We start from the raw sequence: 25,151 nt of genomic DNA, 5'->3' as shown, positions 1-25,151 counted from the left end.
TTTATTTGCTTCGGGCAAAATTCCGACCGCTTCTTGAAACCTGACTATTCCACATTCCCCGAGGCAACAAATAACATTGAATCACTTGTTTTATTTCGTTGGAGAAAAGTTAAATATTGTAAAAGGGTTTGTCCACTTTTCCATAGAAAATGAGATAATCGAGGAGATCAAAATGCTACCTACTTCTGTATGGGCTTTGATATTTGTTCTACGTCTAACTGCAACCTCCAGTCATTATCATAAGAATTATTCGAAACGTTCAAAATGCTGCCTACTTCTGTATGGGCTTTGATATCATTTCTACGTGATACATCATAGTTGTTTTTCAACCTTTATTCGCGGCGAACGAAATACTAAGCGTAATATACCCAGGGACGTGCGGTCAGGGGAGGCAGATGAGGCAGTGCCTCACCTGGCAACATCTGGCAAAGCAAAACGTATATTAAAAAGATGGTTATTACAGAATATATATTATTTGCTAAAGTATAGTACACATTGCATGCTTTTAGATGCTTTAATTTGTATGAATTCCTGTAGTCCATACTCCCTCTCCCGCAAATTTTATGTTTCTATACCTAAAGTGTGCTTTATTTTTTCCAATTTCTGTTGCGTTATTCATATCAAGCGTTCAAAATCGTTGAAATACGCGAAGAGAGGCAGTGCCAAGCTGTGCCTCTCTTCAGATCACAAAAGTTCTATGTACTGCATTATGCGTGCCTTTTTCTTTCCCAATTCTCTCGGAAAACATGATAAACGATTTAGCTAGGATTTGAGGCATGTCTCAATTGTGACGTCCCAGTTATAAAACCTTTCTACATTGACTTCTTTCAGTGTAAAGGATTGTTTTTGTTTTTTTTATAAAATTTAACTAAAATGGAGGAAAATTTACACTTTCAATCAATCTAAAGTTAGAGACATAAATATGCAAATCTGCTGCACATTTAAAAGGTTTGCATCAGACGACTGGACAAAAAAAATAACACGCAACTTTCAAAGAGATTGGTAAAAAAGGAGTGGATGTGACTGTCATAGGCTCAGCCAGGGGGGCACAGAGGCCATAACCAGTGGTGGGATTCAGCCGGTTCGCACCGGTTCTGTAGAACCGTCTCGCAGAATTTTATGAGATCAGCGAACCGGTTGGCATTACTGGTTACTGTCCCAGGTTTTTTGCTTCTTATCTCATACATTGATTTTTAAGATCCCAGTAGCACACGTGATTTTTTTTCAAATGTCCCATGGTCAAGGTCGCACGTAACATTAACAGTCATACATTGTGTTAATTTTATAATTGTATAACTTTCCTATTGTAATTGTTTGTCTGAAAGTCTAATTGTTGCGTCATAAGTACAAGTAATGAGACCACTGTTGCTTTTTAGTGTGGCTGTTAGCAGTGATGGAATTCAGCCGGTTGGCAGTTCGTAACATTCGCTGAAACCTTGGGTTGCATCCTGTTCTTGCAACTACATTAGTTATTTGCTGCAAAAAATGACATTTTGTGAAAGAACCGGCTAAAATATATGACTTTTATGATATAACCGGCTGACCTAAAATTGAATCCCACCACTGGCCATAGCCCCCTAAAAATTTGTAAATATTGTAGGCCTGCTCTTAATAATATTTGTTTTGTTGCATTATAAGCAGTAGGCCTACCACAAAAGTCGATCACAGGCATGCCAACTTCAATTGTCATACACTGTTACGTCATAAAAGATTTATTTATTATTAAATTCGCTATACTTATTGATGTAGTTTTAGGCTATGCTACTACTTTTTAGTCATTTTGTTTATGCTCTCTGAATGTTTTTTGAGTATTGCGCTAACTAAAACTCAGTAAGTTGCTGCTTGAAACGGTTTGCTAGCGTGTTTATTTGTGTTCGATGCGCAGTTCATACAATGGCAAAAGCTAAACAACAAAAGTTTAAACATTTTGCCCAGCCCCACCTCCCTATTTTTTTGGCTGGCTACGCTACCGGTGGCTTTGCTTTAAGAAAAATCGCCTTTTCTACTTTCCCTGTTTCTTGTTTTCATTTTTCTAATAAACGTGAAAGCATGCGGCTAATTTTTTATTTTTATTAGTACGATACCGTTTTTGTGATTGTCAAAGAAAAGCGAATCAAATACAATTTGTCATTATACAGTTCCACCTGATTTCTCTATTTAGAATTAGACAAATACGGCCATATACAAAGATTAAAGAAAAGCGTGGCTTGAAAAAATTAGTGCCTCACCATCTAGGAACCTCACCGCACGTCACTGAATACCAGCGAGCTTTGGTGACCCAATTCTATTCAAGGAACATTTGTAAGTGAACATAACATAGGAATTTAGACCGAGTTCTTGGCCTGTAAATTACTTCGAATATAATAAATTCCAGCCATGTCTTACTTAGACGCACAACATCAAAGCCCATGCTTGCGTTTTAAAAATAAAGAAAGAAATATTGAAAATGCCTAAAGCACTCTACCTACATCTTTATGGGCTTTGATATTCATTATACGTTTTCCTATTTCTTTTCGTTCGTTTGAAATTTTGGAGAAATTTTTGAAAAAAAAATTTGGGGGGTCGTGACCCATGGGTTGAGGAACATTGAGTTACACGCTTGTTTTTTTACAAGATGGGCGACTTAATCCTTTCACTTCTAATATTAAGTGTCTTTTTATTTGAAAACGTACACATATGTATACAAACACAAAACAAGGATGTCCAACCTTTTTTGTAATGCGCCATGCTTCTTTAGTTTTGCTGAAGATGCGCCACAAAAACTATAATTGTCCTAAGAAATGGGATATCGAACAGACTTAATTAGGCTAGGTCAGCATTTGTGTAAAATATGAAGATATGTGAAATACTATTAACATGTCCCTGCGGGTCTTTTTAAAACAGCTTATGGCAGTCCTGAGCAAACCACGGCCCGCCAAGCAATTTAATCTGGCCTGCGGCTAAATTTTCCAATAGATGCCTTTTACGTTTTTTCGTAATTTTGGAATATTTTGAATTACACTTGTAAGGCATCCTCACTTATTTCTACTCTTATCAGCTTGTCAAAATATTTATAGCTATCTCTACAAAAGAAACACACCTTATATTATGTTTATTTTCAATCCCTTTTTTAACTCGGCCCGCCAATGCACTTTATGTTTCTCATGCGGCCCCGTGTTAGAAAATAATTGCCCACCACTTCCCTAAGTAGTGCTTTTTCTATTTGTTCTAACGCGGAGACCTGTTTTCTTCTAAACTTTTTAAGTAACAATAAGGTTTTGTCATTTTCATTTCTTGATTTCAGAATATTTCATTGAGTAAATCTCACTTGCATCCTTAATTGTTTCTACTACTACCAGCTTGTCAAAGCTAGGATATTTGTATTCTTTATAATAAGTCACGCTTTATACTATTATGATCTCAAATTCCCTTTACTGACCTGGTCTGCCAAGGAATTTTATGTTTCTTATGCGACCCATCTTCAAAATAATTGACACCCTCTGATAAAGATGAACAAGAAACAGTTATCGGTAAATGCGAAGGAATCACTGCTATCCTAAAGTTACGAATCCTGTTGTACTTTTTCTAAAAACCAGTTGTTTTTATAATTTTCGATGCTTGCATTATTTCTGTGGTGTAGTACGAAATGATTGGCCTTAAAACTCAAGGTATGAATTGAATTGTCATTTTTTGGACAACCAAACTTTAACATAAAATGGAAAGTATGAACTAAATTTTGGCTGGCTTTTACTTGTAAAATGACTGTTTTATTCAAAAGCTTCGACAATACAAAAAAAACATAAGAAGAATTCGAATCTTGAAAATTAAAAACAAAATTTGGAGCATGAGGTTTCTAGTAAGAAGGCCTCACCAGGTTTAACCTTATAAGGCGACAGGATTGATCCGCCGGTTGAGATCGGTATCAGAAAATGTGGTCCGCTCGACAATATTCCGCCTTGGAAGTCATTCTGTCGAGATATGGAATCTTCAGTGTACTTATTTGGATCATAGAACGCACAGCTGTCTGCAATCTTGCATAAAAACATTTTTTAAACATAGTAAGAATTGTAAGTTTTGATATTCTTTTCGAAACCAATAGGTAAAATCATATTTTGTCTCCATCGGTATTTCTCTTTTATCTATATTTTACCATTTTTGTTCCACTTTGATTCTTTTGTTAATCAAACTATACAGCGCATTCATAACCGAAAATTCTGATTTTTGTCTAAATTTTCGTCGAAGCCTTTATCGCCATCAAAACTATTAAAATGCGAAACTATTGACTGCTATTATACAAACTAGGGCAAAATAAGCAAAAAAATCTCTAGCTTTTAAGGAACAATAATTCGGTTACTGACGAGATAGTCAAATCAAACTACACAGCGCATTGTAAAATCCTACTTTTCTCCAAATCCTTTATCGCCGTTAAAATAATTCAAAACACTTTATTATAAAAAAACGACATTTTTACCCTCTTCCTGATATTTCCATCAAACTATACAGTGCATTTTTAACCGAAAAATCCGATTGTTTTTATTAAATTTTAATCCAAGCCTTTTATCACCATCAAAACAAGTAAAAAACGACCTTTTTACCCCTTTTTCAACATTCCCATTATCCCACTGCAACCAACAGCAATTCCAGGAACTTTAACTCTTTGGCTATAAATTTAACATAAGTCAAATTAAACTACGAAGCGCATTTATGCCCGAGAAATCCAATTTTTCATTAAACTTTGATCCAAGCCTTTTATCAAAATCAAAACAATCCTAAAACAAAGAAGTTGTTATGAAAAAATGACCTTTAATATAAAATTTAACCAAATCCTTTATCACCATCAAAATAATAAAGTCAAAAGCAAAGATGTTATTATCATACAAAGGCCCTTTTTACCCTCTTTCCAATATCTCTGTTATCCCAATGCAATCAACAGCAATTCCGCGAACTCTCACTTTTCTCTCACTCCTCTCACTCTTTGCTCCCAAGAGGAGCAGCAAAGAGCAAAACCCGAAATCACCTTTCCTTGCTTATTTACGCCCATAACAACCGGTGCCTGGCGCTTTTGGTCCACCTCGGGCGCATTTGGGCTCCGCCGGCCGCGGCACGGAAGCTGTGTGACGTCACAATGGCCCTGGGCTTTATTTCGAGCGCGCGCGCCGTTTGTTGGGCGATAAAGAGGCCTCGGGAGTCGGGTATATAAGCGTGGGCTCAGGTTCGTGAATTATTTCGAGAAAATTTTGCAGGTTTTTGTTCAGCTTCGTTTATAATTTCAAAGGTCGTTAAACAACTATTCTTTTTGCCACAAAATTAAATGAATTGCTTTGTTTTGGCAAAGTTTTACATTTTTTACCTGATTTTGGGGATTTTAGCCAAATAAAATTTTGCAAGTTTTTATTTAACTGCACTCGCGATTGAAATTTTGCATTTTTTATGTTTGCACCTAACTGTGTTTACTCGTTTCTGTTGTTTTTTTGTCGGAATAAAATCAATTTGCTTCATTTTGGCAAAATTTTGCAGGTTTTTAACCTGATTTCTGAAATTTGGCTGGGCATGTTTTTGAAAAATTTTAGGAAAAGTTGCTGATTTTGACCGAAAGTTTTAAATAATACCAATCTTTGAAAAGAGTATGTTTCGTCTCGTTGAGATAATTTCAAACTTGTTTTGTATTTTATCCACTTTTTTAGACCCCCGCTTTTCCAGTAGGCTTTGCAAAGTTTTCTGGAACATTTAAAGGTAAGCTTTACGTTTTTATTTTTATTTAAATATTTAACTTTACTCTTTTAGCATTTATAAAACGTACAACGATACCGTTTATGACGTAAAGCGGCTACGCGCGAGTCTACTCGACTTTGCAAATTTTCGATTTCTTAAAAGTGTTTTAGCAAATCGACAAGTTTTGTTAAAATTATCTTTCAAGGTAGAATACCCGCTAACAATATTAACCACGGCTGAAATTTCCGTAAAATTTTTAAATCTGTTCGGATACCAGCCGAGTGAATTAGTATTGATAGTATGCAATCTAGTATCGGACAAATTCCGATATTATATAACCGGGTACCGATATACCACTTGTTATCAGGAATTGAAAACCGTACAAAATTGTTTCAAAGATATAAACCGTTTTCTAATTCAAAATCATCGCAATTAACGCAGTAACTTTTTGTTTCATCACGATGATGAATGGTAGAAAGGCATTCGTGAAAAAATAAGGGTTGCATCTCAAAAAATGCAATGGTTTGGATGGAAATCAAAATCGCATGAAAATGAACAAAGACTTATTTGAAACGTTACAAGATGTTCCATACTTTTATGAGCTTTGATATATATTCTACGTCTAACTAAAACCATCATTATGCCCAAACACATAAAAGTTAATTCCTGTTTCCCAACAGAACGGCATTTTAGGTTTGACAATATATTCATTTGACCTTGGTAAACTTTTTGTAATTAAGGGTTTAGGGGTTTGGTAACCTTGTAATGCCACGCCTATAGTTTGCGGCTTACCAAAATTACTGCTTATTACGATCTTTTGAAGGAAATAAAGCGTAATTATCAGTTAAAGGGCGTTTCCAAAGGGTTTTTCCTTAAAGTTTGTCACGTCCTGACAAAATACCGTGAGATTTCCGTCGAATTCGGATCATTTATTTAAAAGCTGCCACCTTAAGTGTCAGTTCCTGTTAAGGTTTGATGTCACTTAAACTTGACCTTTCAAAGTGCTTTCGGAAACGTTGGCTAACTGAGCTCTTTGACAACCAACAATTATGTTTTGTCACAAAAAGAGGGTTAATTTTAGTAGAAATCATGAACATCAGTGTTTCTCAACTCATGGCTCGCGACCCAAAATAGATTTCCCGTTTGGTTTGCTTGGGTGCCGACTGCAGTAGTTTTGTATGGTTAGGTTTATTGAGATTGGTTTAGAGCAAGATTTCTACAAAGTGTGAAAGCAATACGAAAGCATGGCTCCTTTTTATTAATATTGACTTTATTAATATCAAGGTTTTATTTTTGCACTTTAACCTTACTAAGAGTTCAGTGAAGAGAATTTTGGTTGTCAGAACCTCGCTGTTACATTTACGCGTAGTATATCTGATTAAGAAGATATTTAAATAGTTAAACAGTTCAAAAATATGTAAAATAGCCAAACTTTGTTTAAATACAACGTGTTCTCCCAGTTGTTAATGCATTTGCAAGAGTTAAAGTTTATCCAACACATAAACTATAAAACTTGAAATTATCTTTATAAAAGCGGTTTGACACTTTTTTGTTAATAATAACCGCCAGTGGGTTCGTTAAGCTTACAATCAATTGAACGATCCCCTATTTTAACAACGTTTTTTTCATCAAAAACGGGGGAAAATTGTAAATTTTAATTAATGTTTGCCCTAGTATAAGCACATTTCTAATCTGGAAGGCGTTTTAAACTTTATTCTGCCCTAACATGTCTTCTAACGCTAGATAAATATCCAAACCGTGTTTTAATGTATGCCGTGTGTTCAAGCATAAGTTAAGCACGTTTATCCAGCACACAACCAATAAAAACCAAAATTACCGGTTTATAAAAGCGGTTTTACACTTTCTGTCGTTAATTGCCGCTTTTGAATTTCTTTAAACCTGCAATCAATAAAAATATTGGCGTATTTCATTAAAATTTGACCAAACTCTACGTCATAAAAAAACCCGAACCTTAATTTCCGCCTTGAAGGTGAGAATTAAACTTAACCTAGCCTTCCGGGGCGGCCTATTATCACGTCACAACCGCCCTTGTTAAAGCCGACTCTTCCCAGCCGTTTGTGACGTCACATTCCCCGGGGCGCTACGCAACAAAGGCATCGCGCGGCGCTGAACGTCTCGAGATTTTACCCCGATAATGTCGGCTGGTTTTTGTGCTTGGGACAAAAATAAACCGCAAAGTGTTTGTGGTTGTTTCAAAATGGCGACGTTTTGATTTTTAATATAGATTTAACTGATAAGTGTTGGTGCGCGATAGCAAACAGCTGAAGTCGGCAATTATTTTAAGAGTATATTTTTTATAAAAGCTTATTTGAGTAGCTTCTTAACCCAAAATAATAAAACAAATAGAATACTTTCATGAAATTGGTATTAAAGATGAAGTTACTGGACTTACATATTTAAAAAGTGAATAAAAATGGCATTTTAAAATAAAATTAATGTTAAACCCTAATTTATCTGGCTTCTTCATCCAAACATTATAAAAATAGAATAGTTTAATAAATTTGATGTTAAACCCTGATTTATATAGTTGCTTAACATAAAAATGATACATAAAACAGATTAGTTTTATGACAATGGTGTTAAACATTAAATTACTGGAATTTCTTAGCAAAAAATTTATAAAAATGACATTTTTTATTAAAATGGGTGTTTATGCCAAGTTTTTGTAGCTTGCCAAACGAAAAATTGTTAAAAATAGCAATTTATAAGGAACTAATGCTGTCAAAACTTAATTTTTTTGACAGTTTAAAACTAAACAAGGCACAATGGCGCATTGTGTTCGATTGTCAGGTCACAGAGATATCTCTGACTGCTGCTAGTAGATATGGCCCAAGGCAAAATGCAGAAATGCAAGTATATCGCGGTTTCCAGATTATCTGCGCCTAGCACGGAAGTACCACGTGACCACAGCCGCGTGCTGATTGGATGTGCGGCGTTCTAGAATACATAGCTTTGTTTGTTGCACGATTTAATCTTGCTTCACGATTTAAAAGTGTGGTTTAAACGCCCGTTGTTGGTATTTTTGGTGTTTTGGGATGAATTTGCCCTTTTCTTCCAAAATTTATCTAATGTGTTTCTTTGTGCTTCTTAATACTATTGCAAAATATCTAGTTTATTCCTTTTTTACTTAGAACATGGGTTATTTAACCTTGGGGTAACGTGGACTAGTTTTTTTCCAAAAAAAATGCTTTAGCAATTCTTGTTGTATACTTTGAAAAATCAAATACAGATTTTAAAATATGAAAGTTTAAAAATTTAAAACGCTTTAAGGTCCTATCCTTGTAAGTCTTTCGACTTTATTTCATTTATTTTTACATTTGTTGGACTAAAACACCAGAATAAATATCACAAGAGAAATAACAAATTTTTAGGCTTCCAAATGAAAAGCTGCATTGAAACAATGCTACGTCTGTAAAAGTTTCCCTTAGGCTAAAAGATCGGACAAAACGCGATTAAAAACATCTGTTGTGGATATGTTTGGTATTTTGGGATGAATTTGTCTTTTTCATCTTACTTTTGTGAATGTTTTTCTTCCAAATTTTTCAGTAGCCAAAAAAGAACTTTTTTTTTTTTGCGTTCGATTGTTGGATCACAGAGATATCCCTGACTGCTGCTAGTAGATATAGCCCAAGGCAAAATGCAGGAAACAAGTACCTCGCGGTTTCCAAATTATCTGCGCCTAGCACGGAAGTACAAAAGCTGGCCAAATGCAGAAAGCTGCATTGAAAAAAATGCCGCATAAACTCGGCCTTAGGCTAAACCTTCGTTTATTTGCGGACAACAAATCGTTGCAATGGTTACGCCTTCAACGCCCGAAACATGGACAGCGAATTTCATAGAAATTACGTTTCAACTGTTGAAATTATAAACAAGTGTTTTTTCTTAGCTGGAAATAATATAAAAGCCCATACAAAAATGTGTCCGTTTAGTCTACTTTAATCTGCGTAACAATAATTTATAGACGTTCAAATTACAGAAAAACACCCAAAATATAGTTTAATTAAAACTATTTAGCTTTAAATCAAACAAAATATATTTGTTCTTACAATATCAGAGCATCTCTACTCTAAAAATCTGATTAATTTAAGTTTACCCTATTTTGTCGCATATAAGGACAAGAAACAAATATTGTGAGGTTGGAAATGTAACTTGTTACAAATACGAGGTCAAACGTGGTTTAAAAAGATCTCAAATTTAATAAAAAATACAAAATACTGCAGTTATGCTCAAAATTGAATTATAAGTTCTGCTTTAAAAGCTGTAAAACAAACTGAAAATCTTACTTTTACAAATAAACTTAAATTCAGCTGAAAAAACGTCATTATTGGCGCGAAATCGTTATTCCGCAAATATTCTCAATACACAATCAGACACGTGCAAGTCATAAAATTTATTGTGATGTCACAGTCGCCGTTGTTCGTGAATGAAAGCCCATTATCGGTTGCATTGTTCAAACAACAAACGCCTTCAAGTTTCCCGCGCTTTATGACATTACAACGTTTGCTATTGTTCGATTAGAAAGTGCGATTGTGACGCAACAGTGAGGTATTTTGTTACAAATTGCCGAGTAATTTAAATTTGAGACCCGATTGAAAGTTATAGGAGCGAAGGAAAATGGAAATATCGCGATTTTCCGCGCGGAAACTGGATTTCTAAAGCTGCAAAGCAACTTCTTGTCAAACCAGTTTGGTCTGTGAAGCTTAAACTCCTAAAATATGAACTTTAAAGTTCAACGACTGCAGCTTGTTAGTAGATCCCAAGCAATTGACTAATTTGGCTATTGATAGGAGGAAAAACACTTTATATTCGTATTAAGTGTTTCATATTAATACCGAAGGGTTTTAATATTAATAAAATAAACGTTTTTTGTGCACAATTAGGAGACTTTGGTATATTTATGTGAATTTAACAGGAAAATTTGACCCAAATTGTTCGAAACAAATGTTAAATATTATCGCTAAAATAAACTGTATCACTTTTTTGTCCAATTATAAAACTCTTAATAGTTTACAAACTAGTGAAACCAAGATTAAAATTAAATTTGATTTAAATGGAAAATGTAAAGTTAGCGTTTAGGCTTGCATTTTAAGTTTGTACTACAACCTTAACTTAGGTACACTATTCATGTATCTGTAATGTAGCTTAAAAAACAATTTGATAGTTAAAAAGGTCGAGTATATAGACATCTAAAAATCAACTGATGATAATACAAGTGCTTATGATACGATGTCGATACTCGACCCTTCAAGCTTTGACATTTATTTTGGAAGGACATTTCAGATCCCAACTCTATTGGTGCATTCTGACTTTAACTGATCAATTTAAAGTCAAGCATTTAAAGTTTATTGCATGAATATTTTGTGAAAGGCTGACTGAAAACGTTGGCTTTTAAAGTTTGTTTTGTGAATTTCCAGCAGAATCGTATAACCCTGACAAACTTTAAACGACCGGATAATCCCATGTTGTAGCAATATTAACGAAGCGCTAGCAAAATAAACAGGTCGACTTAGAGCTTGTAGGAAAAACGAAGATTACGCTAATACCTTGCATAGACTTATTGCACACAATGCGGTAATGTGGAACCGGTTTAACAATATCGAACTTAAAATCATCTAAATGAAGTTAACATTGGTTAAAAAAGTTAAAACTGGAAAAATGTTGGTTCTAAAGCTCTTTGGTTTGTTGGCAATCAATTAGTTGATAATAAATTAAACGTTTTTAAGTAATTATGAATTTTTAATACTTTTTTGCTCATCTTTCAAACTTTAAAACAAACATTTGTGACTTTGGAGCAGAGTTGTTTTTTTATTATGTGTTAAATGGTTTTATTTCGCCGTTCATTTTGATTTCCAACTTAATTATAAAAAAAAAGGTTTAGAATATAAAGCAACCAGCTAAAGTTTGAAAGTTCAAATCAAGGATTTTCGCAAACAATTTTAAAAGGTCATTGTATTGAATCGGATCGCGATAGTTTGTGTTAAAATATCGGCTATCGGACACTACTGGTTGCTGTATCGGTTAACTTTTTCCCATTGTATAAATACTTAAAGCGATCAGCTAAAGTTTTGAAGTTCAACTCAAAGATTTTCGCAAACCTTATTAAAAGGGTTCAACCGAACAAATTTAATCCAGTATTTAAACAAACACACACAGTTTGGAGTGGATTAGAAAACATCAGCGCCGTAAACATTCGAGATTTCCCATAACAATCAACAATTAGATGGCCGCTTCACCATTATGACAAAACAAACGCTTCGCTGCGGTCATAGGGTCGATTAGAAGCGGCGTTTATGACGTCACACATGGAAAAAAGCGTTCTCGAACGAGTCGAATCGCGAGCAAATTGTTTTACGACGCTAGCGCATGTGCGGCTTTTTTTCTGCGAGTGATTTCGCCGCGATTTTAAAGTTTATAAATAAGTTGTTTTACGAACAGAGATATTACTCGTGTCTGAGATTAGGAAAGGAATTGAATTAATTTGCTCTTAGTTTTAGTTTTTTTTGCGAGACGTTGCAACTTAGAAAGTCTTTAAATTCTTTTTTGTATTGAAAAGTTTTTAAAAAAACCTTATTTTTTTAATGTTTTTGAATTAATTTGCTTCTAGTCATAATTTTTTTTTTGCGGGAGCTTGCCACTAAGTAGGTCTTTAAATCTGATTTTTATTGTAAAAAGTTAAAAACCCAAGTTTTTTTTAGTGTTGACACAAAATCTTTAAACCTTTACAAAATCTTTGAAGTCTTACGTATTGAACCTATATGTTTTGAATATTTTTTACATTGATTTTGCGTATCATCGTAAAGTCATCGTAAAAAAAAAAAAAAAAAAAAAAACTTTTTTAAAACGTATTTGGATGTTTTACATTGCTCTGCGAGAATAAGTTGACACAAAGTCTTTTAAAGCCTTTCCTGAGTTGAGTTACGTGTTGAAAAGTTTTTAAAGAACAATATATTTTTTAAATCAATTGAATGTCTTTTAATGTTTGTTTTTCTTCCAACTTTTAATCTTTCACCTTTTCTAATTCTTTAAATTTTCCGTCATGAGTTTTTATTTTTTATTTCTTTTTGTTGCCCCTGGTAAATGGGAAGTTGCTTGTTTAACTAGCAGATTAAAATTGGGTCGCAGCAGCAACATTGCCTGATTTACGACGTAAATGTTTACTTTGAGGATAACAAACCGCCCCAAATAGTATAGGGTTTTTTAAGGCGATCGTAGCAAAAAACACGACGGATGGTAATCATTACTTGCAAGACAACAAGGAATAAATATCGCATGAACTTTAAAATAACGTGATATATTTAGTATTTAAAAATGGAAATCTATCTGTTTGAATGTTTGAAACAGTTTAGTTTTTTGTTAAGCAAAATTCAATAAAAAGCGAAAAACTAATATAAAAAAGGGCTTTTAGTTGACAAAACTTCAAACGTTAGAAACTTAAGTGTTTTCGAAATAGTTAAGAAACGGAAAAGAGAGGAGCTTAAACGTTATTCAAATCGCTTTTTCAGCAAGAATTTCACAACTTTTTCATGTTTGTTGAAAACAGAGAAATCTGAACCCAGTTTTTTATCAATTGTTTTTTTATTCCAGGCTACTTAACAAGCTGCATTATGAAGTTAACAATTGCAGTTGTCCTTGTAATTGTGACGTCATTCAAGCGCTGCAATGCAGGTGAGATTTATGAAATGTTCAGACTTTATTTTACCCTCATTACCGCAGAACATTTTTTAGGACGATTTTCTATGTATTAGTTGTCAGAGGACATAAATCTCGCGTCATAATATGTTATGTAGAGTTTTTTTTTATAATTTTATTTCAAAAAAAATTTGAAAAAAAGAAGACAATCGCCAAAAAACAAATCTCTTCACCAAACGACTTGCCTGTACATATTAAAATTACTTTCTATATACATTGGCACGGTTAGATTTTAAAACAAATTGTTGACGTCATCATCAATTAAAGTTTTTAAAAGCTTAGTAACTCAACCGTTGGAAAATTAAAACGACCCACCAGGGCTTGGCGACAAATAAATTAAGAACCTCTGGTTTAGACTATAACACCTGGAATAATGATAAGACCTGTTACGGTATAGACTCATAGTATAATGACATGACTTCCTATGGTATAGTTTTGTAGTACTATGCACGACCTGTTTTGGAATAATGACACGACCTGTAACGGTATATTGACACAACCTCCTATGGTATATTCTTACTGTATTATGACCCGACCAGTTTTGGAATAATGACACGACCAGTTTTGGAATAATGAACCTCCTGTTGTATTTCTTGTAGTATCATACACGACCTTTTTTGGAATAATGACACAATATGTTAAAAGCTGTTATGTTACAATGACACGACCTGGTATGCTAATGACACGACCTGCAACGGTATATTGAAACTCGCTTATTCTCCAGCGTTCACTGTCTCATCGAACTGCTTAATTGTGCCGCCCGAGCAACGACAGAGGTGCGCCAACGAAGATAGCATCAGTATGGCAAACTGCGAGCGCCTCTCCATCCCAAACACAGAGCAGAAATGTTGCTATGACGATACGGTGTACAGAAATGCGCCCAACGCACCCCGCTGCTACTACCGTGAGTGTTTGTAATCGGACGATATATTTGTAATTGGACGATATATTTGCAATCAGACGATATATTTGTAATCAGACGATATATTTGTTTGTAATCGGATGCACAAGTGATTTTGGGGTGTTTTTTAAACGATATATGTTTTATCGAACGATACAAGTGTTTTTTGTACGGTACTAGTGCTTATGGGACGATACAAGTGTTTTTTTCAGATTTAATTATTTTCGAATAATAGAAGTATTTATTGAACTGAATCTATGTCGGACAATATAAGTTTTGATCGGCGATATATTTTTAATTTGGGCGATACAAGTCGAAATAATGAACAATCTTCGTTTCATAATATTGGTCGATGTAAGTTTTAAAGATACTAGTGTTTTTATTGAACGATACAACTTTTATTGGACGATACAAATTCAACGTTTAACTACAACCTCCTGCCGAAGATACCATGAATAAAGTACTTTTCGAATTGTGTTGTGTGATTGTGGAAAGCTGATATTATCGCGTTGTTTGCAGCTTTACGAACACCAACCCAAAACCAGGCACCATTCAGACCACAACCATCTTTCCCGACACAACCATCGCCCACTCAACCAGCTCCTGGTAAGTAACATGGTTCCAAGGATATCCGATAATATTGTGGTAGTATCGGTACTCGTCCGATACAAGGACTTTTGGCATAATATCTTGGAAACAATGCAAATCCAACTTTTGTTTATCATAAAAAATAATTGTTTTTATTTATCAGTTTAATCATTCACCACAGAAAATAAGAAACTGAAAAAAAAACATTTTTTAAGCTGTTTAGCAGTGCTTCTCAACCTATGGGTCGTGACCCAAAATTAGGTCGCTGTTTGATTTGGTCGCCGACCGCAGTAGTTGGGATGTTTATACTAATTGAGATCTAAGAAATTTAAGGGAGCAATACAAATAATGTCTTATAATAATTATTAAAATTCGAAATTCTTCATGCTAGGCCCAATGCCTTTTTTTGTTCGCTTACAATGAATTAGTTTTTATTTCGCATACAAGAAAAAAAATTGTGTCGCCAAAGCTCAGTTGTCATATACTTACGCTTAATATTTGGTTTACCGCGAAAAAGAGGTTGAAAAGCATTGCTGTATAGTGTATGTCCTTCACGAAGTAAGAGTTTTATTTTTCTTCCAAAATATACTAACCGTTTTTGTAGCCGGAATTTGCGTTTTTGGTTTTTGTATTTTATAAAAGTTAATTTTTTTAATATTGTTTTAATTTTGTAGGCTATTTGTTTTAAATACTTCCTAATATTTTTTTTTACCTCTTAACCCCAATAATTAAAAAAAAACTTCCTTTTTAAATGCAGCGGGCTGATTTTTTTTTTAAGTCTTTGTTTTATTTTTGCACATCATTTCCAAAACATTAGAAAAAAAAAAAATAACTTTTTTCCTTTTTTTCCACAACGAAAAACTTGAAAATAAGAAAAAAACACTATCCCAAAATTATAAAAATAAAAAAAAATAAAAAAATATATAAAAAAAAGTAAAAAACTTTTACTTACAGCGGGCGGCGGTCCCACCCCCGACTTATTTGGTCGTTTTCCTCCAACTGGGGCCCGAAACCCCTTCGGTATTTTACCGACCAACCCGGTCCCAAACTTCTTCGGCTTCAACAACCTTCCGGGGGTTTCCCGACCCATCCCGGGGCAGGGTCCAGTCAGACCCCAGGTCCCCATTTCAACCCTTACCCCTGCCCCAACCAGGCCTGGACCTACTGGTGAGTTCATAACTATATATTTTTTTATTTCTCTATACAGAAACAAAATTGAGTCAATAACAAGGGAGAAGAAACTTTTTTTTTGACAATTTTTTTCTGTAATTCTCGAAAAGTCTTTAATTTTACTTTTTCGGTCTGGACCCACCGGGGATTTTATAACTCGAGAAAAAATTTCAGAGTTTTTTTATTTTAAGTTTTTTACGCGGCTAACAGTTTTCTCTCTTGCTCAACAGCGCCACCTATCGAGCGGCCCAAGAACCTCGCAAACCTTTTGACCGAACTCGGAATCGAAGTCGACGGTCCGGTTCCGGGCGCACCAAATCAAGCGTCATCAATCGGTAAGTGACGTCACTGTGTGTATAAAATAGATTCTATATTGTCATGGGTTTATTAATTCGGAATCCATAATTATCCAAAACTATTTAAAAAAAATAAAAATTGCGGCTTTTTAATCTAAAATAAAAATACCCGGAGCCTAAACTCCATATTTGCCTTTCAATTGTTAAAAAACTTAAAAAAAAAATAAACCGACGTTTTTAACCACGAACCACAGAAATCCGTTCACCTGCGCAGCCACGCCACCTAGCGTTTGCTTTACACTCGTTTTTTTGTCCAGGTGGTGGCGCCCTCGGCACGAACATCCAAGCTGGAAACAACAACAGCCCTCAAAACCAGAGGCCGACAAGAACTTTCACGGAGGAAGAAAAAACCGCCGCCCTTTGCACCTTCTACAACTCGGCGCAGCTACCCACACAGGTGACGTCATTGTTTGATTTCTTATCTCCCCCGAAAAAAAATAATATTAATCAACAACAACAAAAATGGAAAAATTTCTGTAAAATGTAATTTAATTTTACAAAAAGTTCAAAGTTTTCGTAAATTGCGATTTCATTTACAATTAATTGGAAGTTTTTGTAAAAATGCAATTTTGACCTCGCTTTCATTATTTAGCTCGAACTAGAATTGAAGCTTATTCAATTTGTGTCTAACATACCGGTTATGGTAACACTTTCAGGTCCGTGATGTTTTCGCCAGCCAATTACAGAGATGTAACTCAACCACATTGGTCGTGACCCAAGAATTCGCGAACGAAGTCGTCCAAGCTGAAATCCAAGTAAGTTTTTATCTATTTAGTTGATGCAAGGCTTTTTTCGTGTTTTTTTTCATATTAACTTTGAAAGCCTTTAAACTTTTCAATTTTTGCCATGTTTTTTTACTCACACGTGTTGCCTTATAATAACAGAGCTCCTTGTTTTGCAGCGACTATTGGGAACAGTTGGACAAGGAAACCAGGCCGGTGGCCAAGCACCAAACACCCCCCGTACCCCAATTAACAACCGAAACCCACTTGGGGCCTTAGGGGGTCTTGGTGGCAGTAACCCCTTAAGTGCATTGGGGGGTCTTGGGGGCAGTAACCCATTGAGTGCATTGGGTGGCCTTGGGGGCAGTAACCCCTTAAGTGCATTGGGGGGTCTTGGGGGCAGTAACCCCTTAAGTGCATTGGGGGGTCTTGGGGGCAGTAACGCCTTAAGTGCATTAGGACTTGGGGGCAGTAACCCATTGAGTGCATTGGGTGGCCTTGGGGGCAGTAACGCCTTAAGTGCATTAGGACTTGGGGGCAGTAACCCATTGAGTGCATTGGGACTTGGGGGCAGTAACCCACTGAGTGCATTGGGACTTGGGGGCAGTAACCCACTGAGTGCATTAGGACTCGGGGGCCTAGGAAATAGTAATCCACTTAGTGCTTTAGGGGGTCTTAGCGGATTGGGTGGACTTGGGGGTAGCAGCCTTTCGACGCTTCTTGGAGGTTCCAGCACGAATGCTTTGGCTTCACTCGGTGGAGGTTCGAGTAGCAATGCACTTTCAAATCTCCTGCTCAGCCAGGGACTCGGGGGTTCGAACCGGCGACCCACGGGACCCAGACAACCTCAGTCTGTTGGAGGATTGGAACCAGGTTGGTTGACTGCTTACAAGTTTCTTTAAAACTAAAATAGAGTTCTCGTATCAAGAAAGGTTGGTTTCACAGTGCTTCTCAACTCTTTTTTGCGGACATTTAAATATTTAAGTGTATGTCTAACAGCTTACTGAAATCAGTTTAAAAATGCAGCAACACATTTGTTTTCCGGCAGATTTCGTCGGCACTCCCGCCCCAAGGCAACCTCCCAACCCGCTTTTCTGCCAGTTCATCTTAAACTCATTTGGTGATTCTTCTGGAAGTGCTGGAATCAGTTCGATTCTGAGAACGAGCGTTATTCAGCAGACTGGATGTCTACAGAACCTTCTCAGCAATCCACTTGCCTTACTCACTGGTAATTGTGTGACTTAATTCAAACTCAAGTCACTGATAAAATGATCTGTAATTAACTTACTTTTATTTATATACTCAAGTCACGAACTTCAATTAGTTTAACTACTCTGACATAAGTGAATAATTTTATGACACTTAAGGCAACAAGGTTTTATAACTTAAGTCAACAACTCCAACTTGAGCAATGCTACGACACTTAAGTCAAACTTAAGATAAAATGATTTTTACTGTAATTAACTTACGTTTTATAAAACGACTTAAACAATTTAAAGTGGTCAAATTCAATTAACATTTCGGCAAAAGAAGTTTAATGACCGCTGATGCGTGACAACGAATGCCCATTGTTCTGAGCACGTGTTTTTCGTCCGTTAGGTGGCGGTCTTAACTTGATCAGGAACCAGCTGAACCCTCTTCTTGGGATCACAACCTCAACTGACGATTCTGCGACCAGCGACGAAGCTTTTGGAATCATTGACTCTTGTAAGTCTAAAATGCCAATGGAAAATATTACGGAGTTTGACTAGAACAGCCAAGCAATTCACAAATTAGAATTAACCACATTTTGCTCTGTTTCTTGAAATTGGAGAACTCGAGTTATCTTGTTGTCCTACTTATTCTTACGTCACAATGCCTTATTGTTGGTTCTTTGTTGTCAGCGCTCGTGCCCGAAAGTGTGAAGTCGACTTGCCGATCGAAGGAAGCCGAGTACAGCAGCAACTTCAACTGCAAGGTCGGAGTCAACCTCAATATTCGAACTGAGGTCGAATGCTACAACATTGTGAGTAGAACTCATTGTCAACAGTTGATACGTTGTGAGTAAAAGCTCTATGCCTCATACCAGGTTCATACAAGCATTTGGTATTGTTGTAATTATTATTCTTCGATCATATCTGTTGTAGTTAAACGTAGAATGAATGTTCATGTAGTTAAGTAGGCAGAATTTTGTGAACATTTAATAACATCTTAAGATAATTACTCGTAGTCTAACATTTCGACCAATTCTTTATTGATTTTTAACACATGTATATATGGGCTTTGATATTCCCACTATTCTTCTTTTGATACTGTTATTACTTTTTATTGTTTATATTAAGATCTAAGCCTGTTCCAACACTGCCAGTTGCATCTTTTATCGTAAGATTGTATAAGAACCACAAGGTTATAATCTAAAACAACTTTATTATCTGTGTTTCAAGTTTTGTTTTAAGCTGTTGTTTTTTTTCAGGGCTGTTTCTTCTCTAGTTCAGGAGCGTGTTATCGATGTCCGGAAATCAAGACGCAATATTTACTGAACACAGATCCACAACGTAAGTTACTGGAATTATAGCTGAAAAAAATAAAACTCAAAAAATGTATGGTAAAGTAACAAAACAAGGAATTTATCGTAAAAATATTCATCCTTTATACTTGTTTTACTCGCAGCTTCGTGCCAAGCAGCTCTAGGCCTGTCGAGCTCGGCTAGAACGACTTGCGCAGGTTCACAAAGCTCGCTTCTCATTTCCTCCCTGCTCAGTGGTGGCCTAGGGGGAGGAAGTTTTGGGGGTGGTTTGGGCGGCCTGGGTGGCGGCCTTGGGGGCCTTGGGGCCTTGTCGCTCCTGGGCCGATCCGGAAGCGTCTCCCCTAACAGCGGGGGTGCCGTACCCCCCTACAACGGCCTTCCATCGCGAAAGAAACGACAATTGGCAGGTGAGTGTTGCGTCACAAAAGTTGCAGGTTACGTCATAAAGGGTATTGTCGCCGGCGTTTTGGAATATTTTTGAACGATAACAAAGGGTGGCCAATGAACTGCTTTGAATGGGGAATTAAAAAGTATTTTCAGCCGAAAAATACTTTAAGAGCTGTGGTTCTCAAACTTTGACTGTTTCCAGAAAGTCTGCACCATATTTTAAATTAAACCTTAATCGACAGCTTGATATAAACGGTAGAGTAATTTCTAAAAGGTGATTTTTTATAAATTTCCTTTTTTCAAACGCTGTTCGCTCTAATTTTTAGATAAAAAGGACGGTTAGACGAATTATATAGATCTATGTGAAAAAAAAATTCGTTTAAAACCTAAAAAAATAGTTTAAAATTAATAAAAAGTAGTGTACAACTAAAAAATTCGTTTAAAAACGACAAATATAAACAAAATGTGTAATAACTGTTTATACTTGAACCGATTTTATTTTTTTCCAAAAGGTCTTGGCTCACTTGGAGGTCTTTCTGGCCTTTCTGGACTTTCTGGCCTTTCTGGACTTTCTGGTTTATCTGGACTTTCTGGCCTTTCTGGACTTTCTGGTTTATCTGGACTTTCTGGCTTATCTGGCCTATCTGGCTTTGGAGGCCTCGGCAATTTAGGGGGTCTGAGTGGCCTGGGCGGCCTGGGCGGCCTGGGGGGTAGTTTGGGAGGCCTAGGGGGCCTGGGGGGTAGTTTGGGCAGCTCGTTCCGCAATACCATCCTGAAGCAACAATGCGAAAGCCGGGGTTGTTGTTGGGACGCAGGCCAAGTCCTCACCAATCTGCAGGGAGCCTGCTTCAACAAAGGTGAGAGTTCCGAGGCTCGTCGGTTCGAATCCCGCACCCTTACAAGTGTCGTTTTTTGTGTGTAGACCTCTACTTAATTAAACGCTTGTTTGCAGACTTTGACAATTAAATAATTCTAGTTTGAGATTCATTGAATTAGAGCAAAATGCGACTTTTCAATTCTAATCTAATTGTTTCAATTCTAATCTAATTGTGATTGCTTGTGTGCTCCAATTGTAATTCTGATTTAATTTGGGTCTAACGCACTTTATGACGTCACACAGAGCTTCCCGCGTCGGTTGGAACCGTGATCGACTGCACGTCGGATTTCACTTGCGGGGAATCCACCAGTGTGCTGGCAAGACTTGTCGGTGAGCGGGAATCCCCTTTTTCGATACACATTTAAGGAGAATATTGTTGAAATTTATTTAATATATTTGGATAATTAACCGAAATTGAGCGATTATTTATCGGTCCGTGGCAAACTACATGCGGTATAACCGCGGCGTTCCTTTGTTAACGCATTATGACGTCACACGCAGGCGGTGTGACAGCGTCGAGCAACGCCGACCGGCCCTGGCAGGTCCTGATCCGACTCAAGGGACAAACCACCGTCCGATGCAGCGGCGTCGTCGTTTGCTCGTAAGTGACGTCATTGTTTTAATGACCAATTGCTTTAATGACGTAATGTTTTTTTGCGGAAAATGCAAGAACGATAAACATGACGCAATGCTTTATCAAACGAGTTTCGGACATACTTGCATATGTTTAAAAAAGATTTTATTCTGGCTTTAATTTTATTTATGCCTGTTTTTTTTGTTTTGTTTTTTATCCTGGCTTAATCTTAGTAAAATTCTGACTTATTTTTATTTATATTTTAATCATGTAATTTTTGTTCCGTTCTAATTTCCCTGAAACAATTTCGATTGTTCGCAGACAATGGGTTTTGACGGCCGCCTCGTGCCTCAAGCAAGACCCGACCCCCAACAGCCCCCTCGGTCTCTTCATAAAGTGAGTAGCTGTGACGTAATGCCGACGTAATGCTGACGTAATGCCGACGTAATAGTGTTTAACGACAACATTTTGTTGAAAATTTCGTTGTTCAAAAACTCAATAATATCAATCGCTTTCTAATACATTGATTTGTGGCTGTTTTAGACCTTTCGATTTTTTTGGGACTACATATTTATGTTATAAGTTTTTCCTATTATTTATATTCAATTAAACATTTTCCCAAGGCCAAATATTTTGTTTCTTGCTCGAAATTCTTTAAACAAACGTCTACAGTTTGGTTCTAGACTTTTGACAACACTTTTATGACGTAAAAGCAACCTATTGTGACGATCGTTTGTCTTTTCAGTTCCGACGCGTCACAATACGAGTTGATTCTTGGAACAATCGATCCTTCAAACCCCTTTGTCACCGGACAATCAGTTCGTAAGTTCAAAATGTCAACTATCTTAAGGAAGAATTTTTGAAAATGCGCTGATTTTGTTGTTAATGCTGTGCGTTTTTGCAGCGGTTACGAGGGTCATCTACCACGACAGGGCCACAGTGACGCAAACAGCAAACGACTTGGCGCTCATGCAGGTGTCCATGCTCACCTTCGCCAGCTCGGTAAGTAAAGGGGTCCCTAACAGACCTGGACGACTTTTTAGTCTCTCTGTCGACATGTTCTCGATACAGACGTTTCGCTACCAACTTGCATCTTTATTAGTTAGTGTTACTGAAATCTATTCAAACCTCACTTATCAATTAAGTTTCATCTTTTATAAATGGGGAAAACAAAACCAACTGATAGTATATCTTATAAAAAATGCAAAAATAAGTCTGGTTTTTGTCACATAAACGGATGATAATACAAGTACTTAGAAAAATGTCTTCATGTGTTTTTAAAATTCCGTTTGTAAATCTGTGCGTCTGTGTGCGGCAGGTGAAACCGGTTTGTCTCCCCGCAAAGGCGACAATCGTCCCGGTCGGAACGACTATTTTCGTCGCTGGATTCGGAGCGACCGGTAAGCCGAATGACCAAGTATCCAATTGCCACGTGACTGCAAAAATAACTTTTGTTCATTTTTGTTTCAAAACTTAAGAATTGTTGAACCAATCTTAATAATCTAACCTTATAAAACTTATTCAGTTGGCGACATAATCAAATGGCCATAGGTCAAAAACACTGAACTAATTGTTTAAATTATAACAGAGTTGTACTTTCTGTGAACAGGTAAATATCAAAACATAAAATATTTACCAAACAACCGATGAAACATAAAAGCTAGTCAAGTTATTTTTTTTTCACAAATACCCAAGTCAAGTCAAGCTATTTGTCAAAAATACTTAAGTTAAGTCTAATAATTTCACCTGTTTTTTTGCTGAATTGACTTTATTTCACTTGAAATCAGTGCCTCAAATGCGAATGTGTCAAGTCATGCAGGTCGAGTGATCGACTTCAGTCATGACAAGACTTGTAATTTCGAGTAAAGCCCTAGGAAAACTCACAAGAATACGGCAGGAATTTTACGTCTTTTAGGTTTTTTCAAGTTTTTTTTTTCACCAAACTGTTTGCTTTTCAAAAAGGTCCCATTAGCCCGATGGGAGTGTTGAGGGAAATCAAGCTGACCGTGATTCCTTACGCCGATTGCATAAAGGTCTACGGCGGCGCCATCCCGCTCAACAACGCCTTCTGCGCCACGCCTGCAACTGTCGGAGAAAACACCTGCACTGTAAGTTTGTCCTTTCAAAACCGATAAGTATAAAAAATTACCCGAATCAAGTAGAAAACAAAACAAAGCTTTCACTTAAAGGAAGTCCTTTTGTTTTGCATATGTATTTTTTTTAACATTTCAGGTACCATATATTATTATTGCAGTATGGGCGGTAATTTAACCAATATTTTCTTGATTAGAAAAAATTATTCAGCAAAAACTTTTTTTTTCATTATACCAAGATAAGAATATATTTAAAACTGTAATATTTTCTTGTCAGGGAGACGGTGGCAGCCCCGCTTTGACGTTTGACATGACGACCAGCACGTACACCCTCGTCGGCATCCACTTCGGCGCCACCGACTGCACTTCGAGCAAGGTGATTGTTTAATAACTGTGTCTTGTTTACCTTTGAAATTTCAATTGAAGTTGAAACAGTGAGATGTTGAATAGGTAGACGTAGAATGAGTATCAAGGCGCATACGCGTTGTTCGAAATGAATGGATTTCATTTAATTTCGTGTGAGCTTTGTAATTCATTCTACGTGTAATTAGACCTCCAGAAATTGTGCTTCGAACAGAATATTTGGTTTGTAAATAAAACAGATTTTGTCTAATTCCTAATGTGTTGGCAGATAAAGCAAAACGATATGCTAATATCAAACGGTTCTTGCTATTTTTTTAAGAAAAGTTTTATAAACGTAAGAATTTTTCTTGAACTTGCAATCTAACTCCAAATGTTTTTCGCTTTCAGCCTCTCGCCTTCACTACCGTGCCAGCTTATAGAAACTGGGTTTCCGGAATTACCAACGGCTGCTGCAGTAAGTTATAATTTCAACCTAAAACTGTTTAAGTTTTTAATTGTTTAGACTTGCTTAAGGCATTTGCAAAAAAATAAGCTCAAGTCAAGTCAATTTGAAATGACTTAAGTCCAAGTCAAGTCAATTTGAAATGACTTAAGTCCAAGTCAAGTCATTTTTAAATAGCTTGAGTCCAAGTCAAGTCAATTTGAAATGACTTAAGTCCAAGTCAAGTCATTTGTAACGCTTTTTCAAGGCTTGGTTAATTTCGGAAAACAACTTATTATTCACTTCTAAACGCCCACACTGTTATTTCTTCCAGGTGTCATCGCCAGCAACGTCGGTTAGAGCACCTCCTGGCGGCCGCCACGATCACGGCGCGACTGCCGCTAGATGTCTCGCGTTTAACTTATTATCCCTCGGTGTTTTTTCACTTTATGATGTTCCCAAAGATGTCGGACGCGGGGAAACCCCAAAAGCGACCGCGGCTCTTTATCGCCGCTGGCGGATATTGTTCGTTTTGAATTAAATTTTGTAAATTTGCTGTTTTTGTTCAATAAAACAACGCCTTTTTCAAAATTTGCGTGTTATCTGTTTTTCGGACTTTTTAAAAACTTTTGTTGTAAGAATATTTGATTTTTGACGTTTTATGTGGTTTTACGGACTTTTTCGATGTTTTTTGTTGTTTTTACCATTTTGTTGGCCGTTTTTTTTATTCTAAATGCATAATTGCAACGATTAAAAAAAATGACATTTACTTTGTTTTTGTTCAATAAAACA

General features: G+C 36.3%; 1 protein-coding gene across 1 annotated transcript; it reads left to right on the top strand.

Annotated features, from left to right (window-relative positions):
* Positions 1 to 5,230: 5,230 nt before the first annotated feature.
* LOC146141431 (uncharacterized) lies at positions 5,231 to 25,151 on the top strand. The gene is made up of 25 exons (XM_083389810.1): positions 5,231 to 5,712; positions 13,297 to 13,377; positions 14,126 to 14,305; positions 14,822 to 14,908; positions 15,845 to 16,057; positions 16,291 to 16,395; positions 16,674 to 16,813; positions 17,073 to 17,171; positions 17,318 to 18,011; positions 18,187 to 18,366; positions 18,738 to 18,845; positions 19,022 to 19,143; positions 19,591 to 19,672; positions 19,788 to 20,051; positions 20,544 to 20,888; positions 21,152 to 21,238; positions 21,410 to 21,509; positions 21,804 to 21,878; positions 22,228 to 22,304; positions 22,387 to 22,484; positions 22,801 to 22,882; positions 23,445 to 23,590; positions 23,853 to 23,951; positions 24,326 to 24,392; positions 24,694 to 25,151. The coding sequence occupies exons 2-25, from the start codon at positions 13,317 to 13,319 to the stop codon at positions 24,717 to 24,719; spliced, it is 3,537 nt and encodes a 1,178-aa protein (XP_083245936.1). The 5' UTR covers positions 5,231 to 5,712; positions 13,297 to 13,316; the 3' UTR covers positions 24,720 to 25,151.

This window comes from Ascidiella aspersa, chromosome 5, assembly GCF_963924565.1.
Source record: "Ascidiella aspersa chromosome 5, kaAscAspe10.2, whole genome shotgun sequence".
Lineage (NCBI taxonomy): Eukaryota > Metazoa > Chordata > Ascidiacea > Phlebobranchia > Ascidiidae > Ascidiella > Ascidiella aspersa.
This window is presented reverse-complemented; position numbering and strand designations above follow the sequence as displayed.

Excerpts from the sequence above, each read along its gene's own strand:
- LOC146141431 (XM_083389810.1), top strand. The coding sequence starts at position 13,317 with ATGAAGTTAACAATTGCAGTTGTCCTTGTAATTGTGACGTCATTCAAG. Across the intron at positions 17,172-17,317 it reads TCGTCCAAGCTGAAATCCAA|CGACTATTGGGAACAGTTGG; the intron begins GTAAGTTTTTAT and ends CTTGTTTTGCAG. Across the intron at positions 19,673-19,787 it reads ACTGAACACAGATCCACAAC|CTTCGTGCCAAGCAGCTCTA; the intron begins GTAAGTTACTGG and ends TTTTACTCGCAG.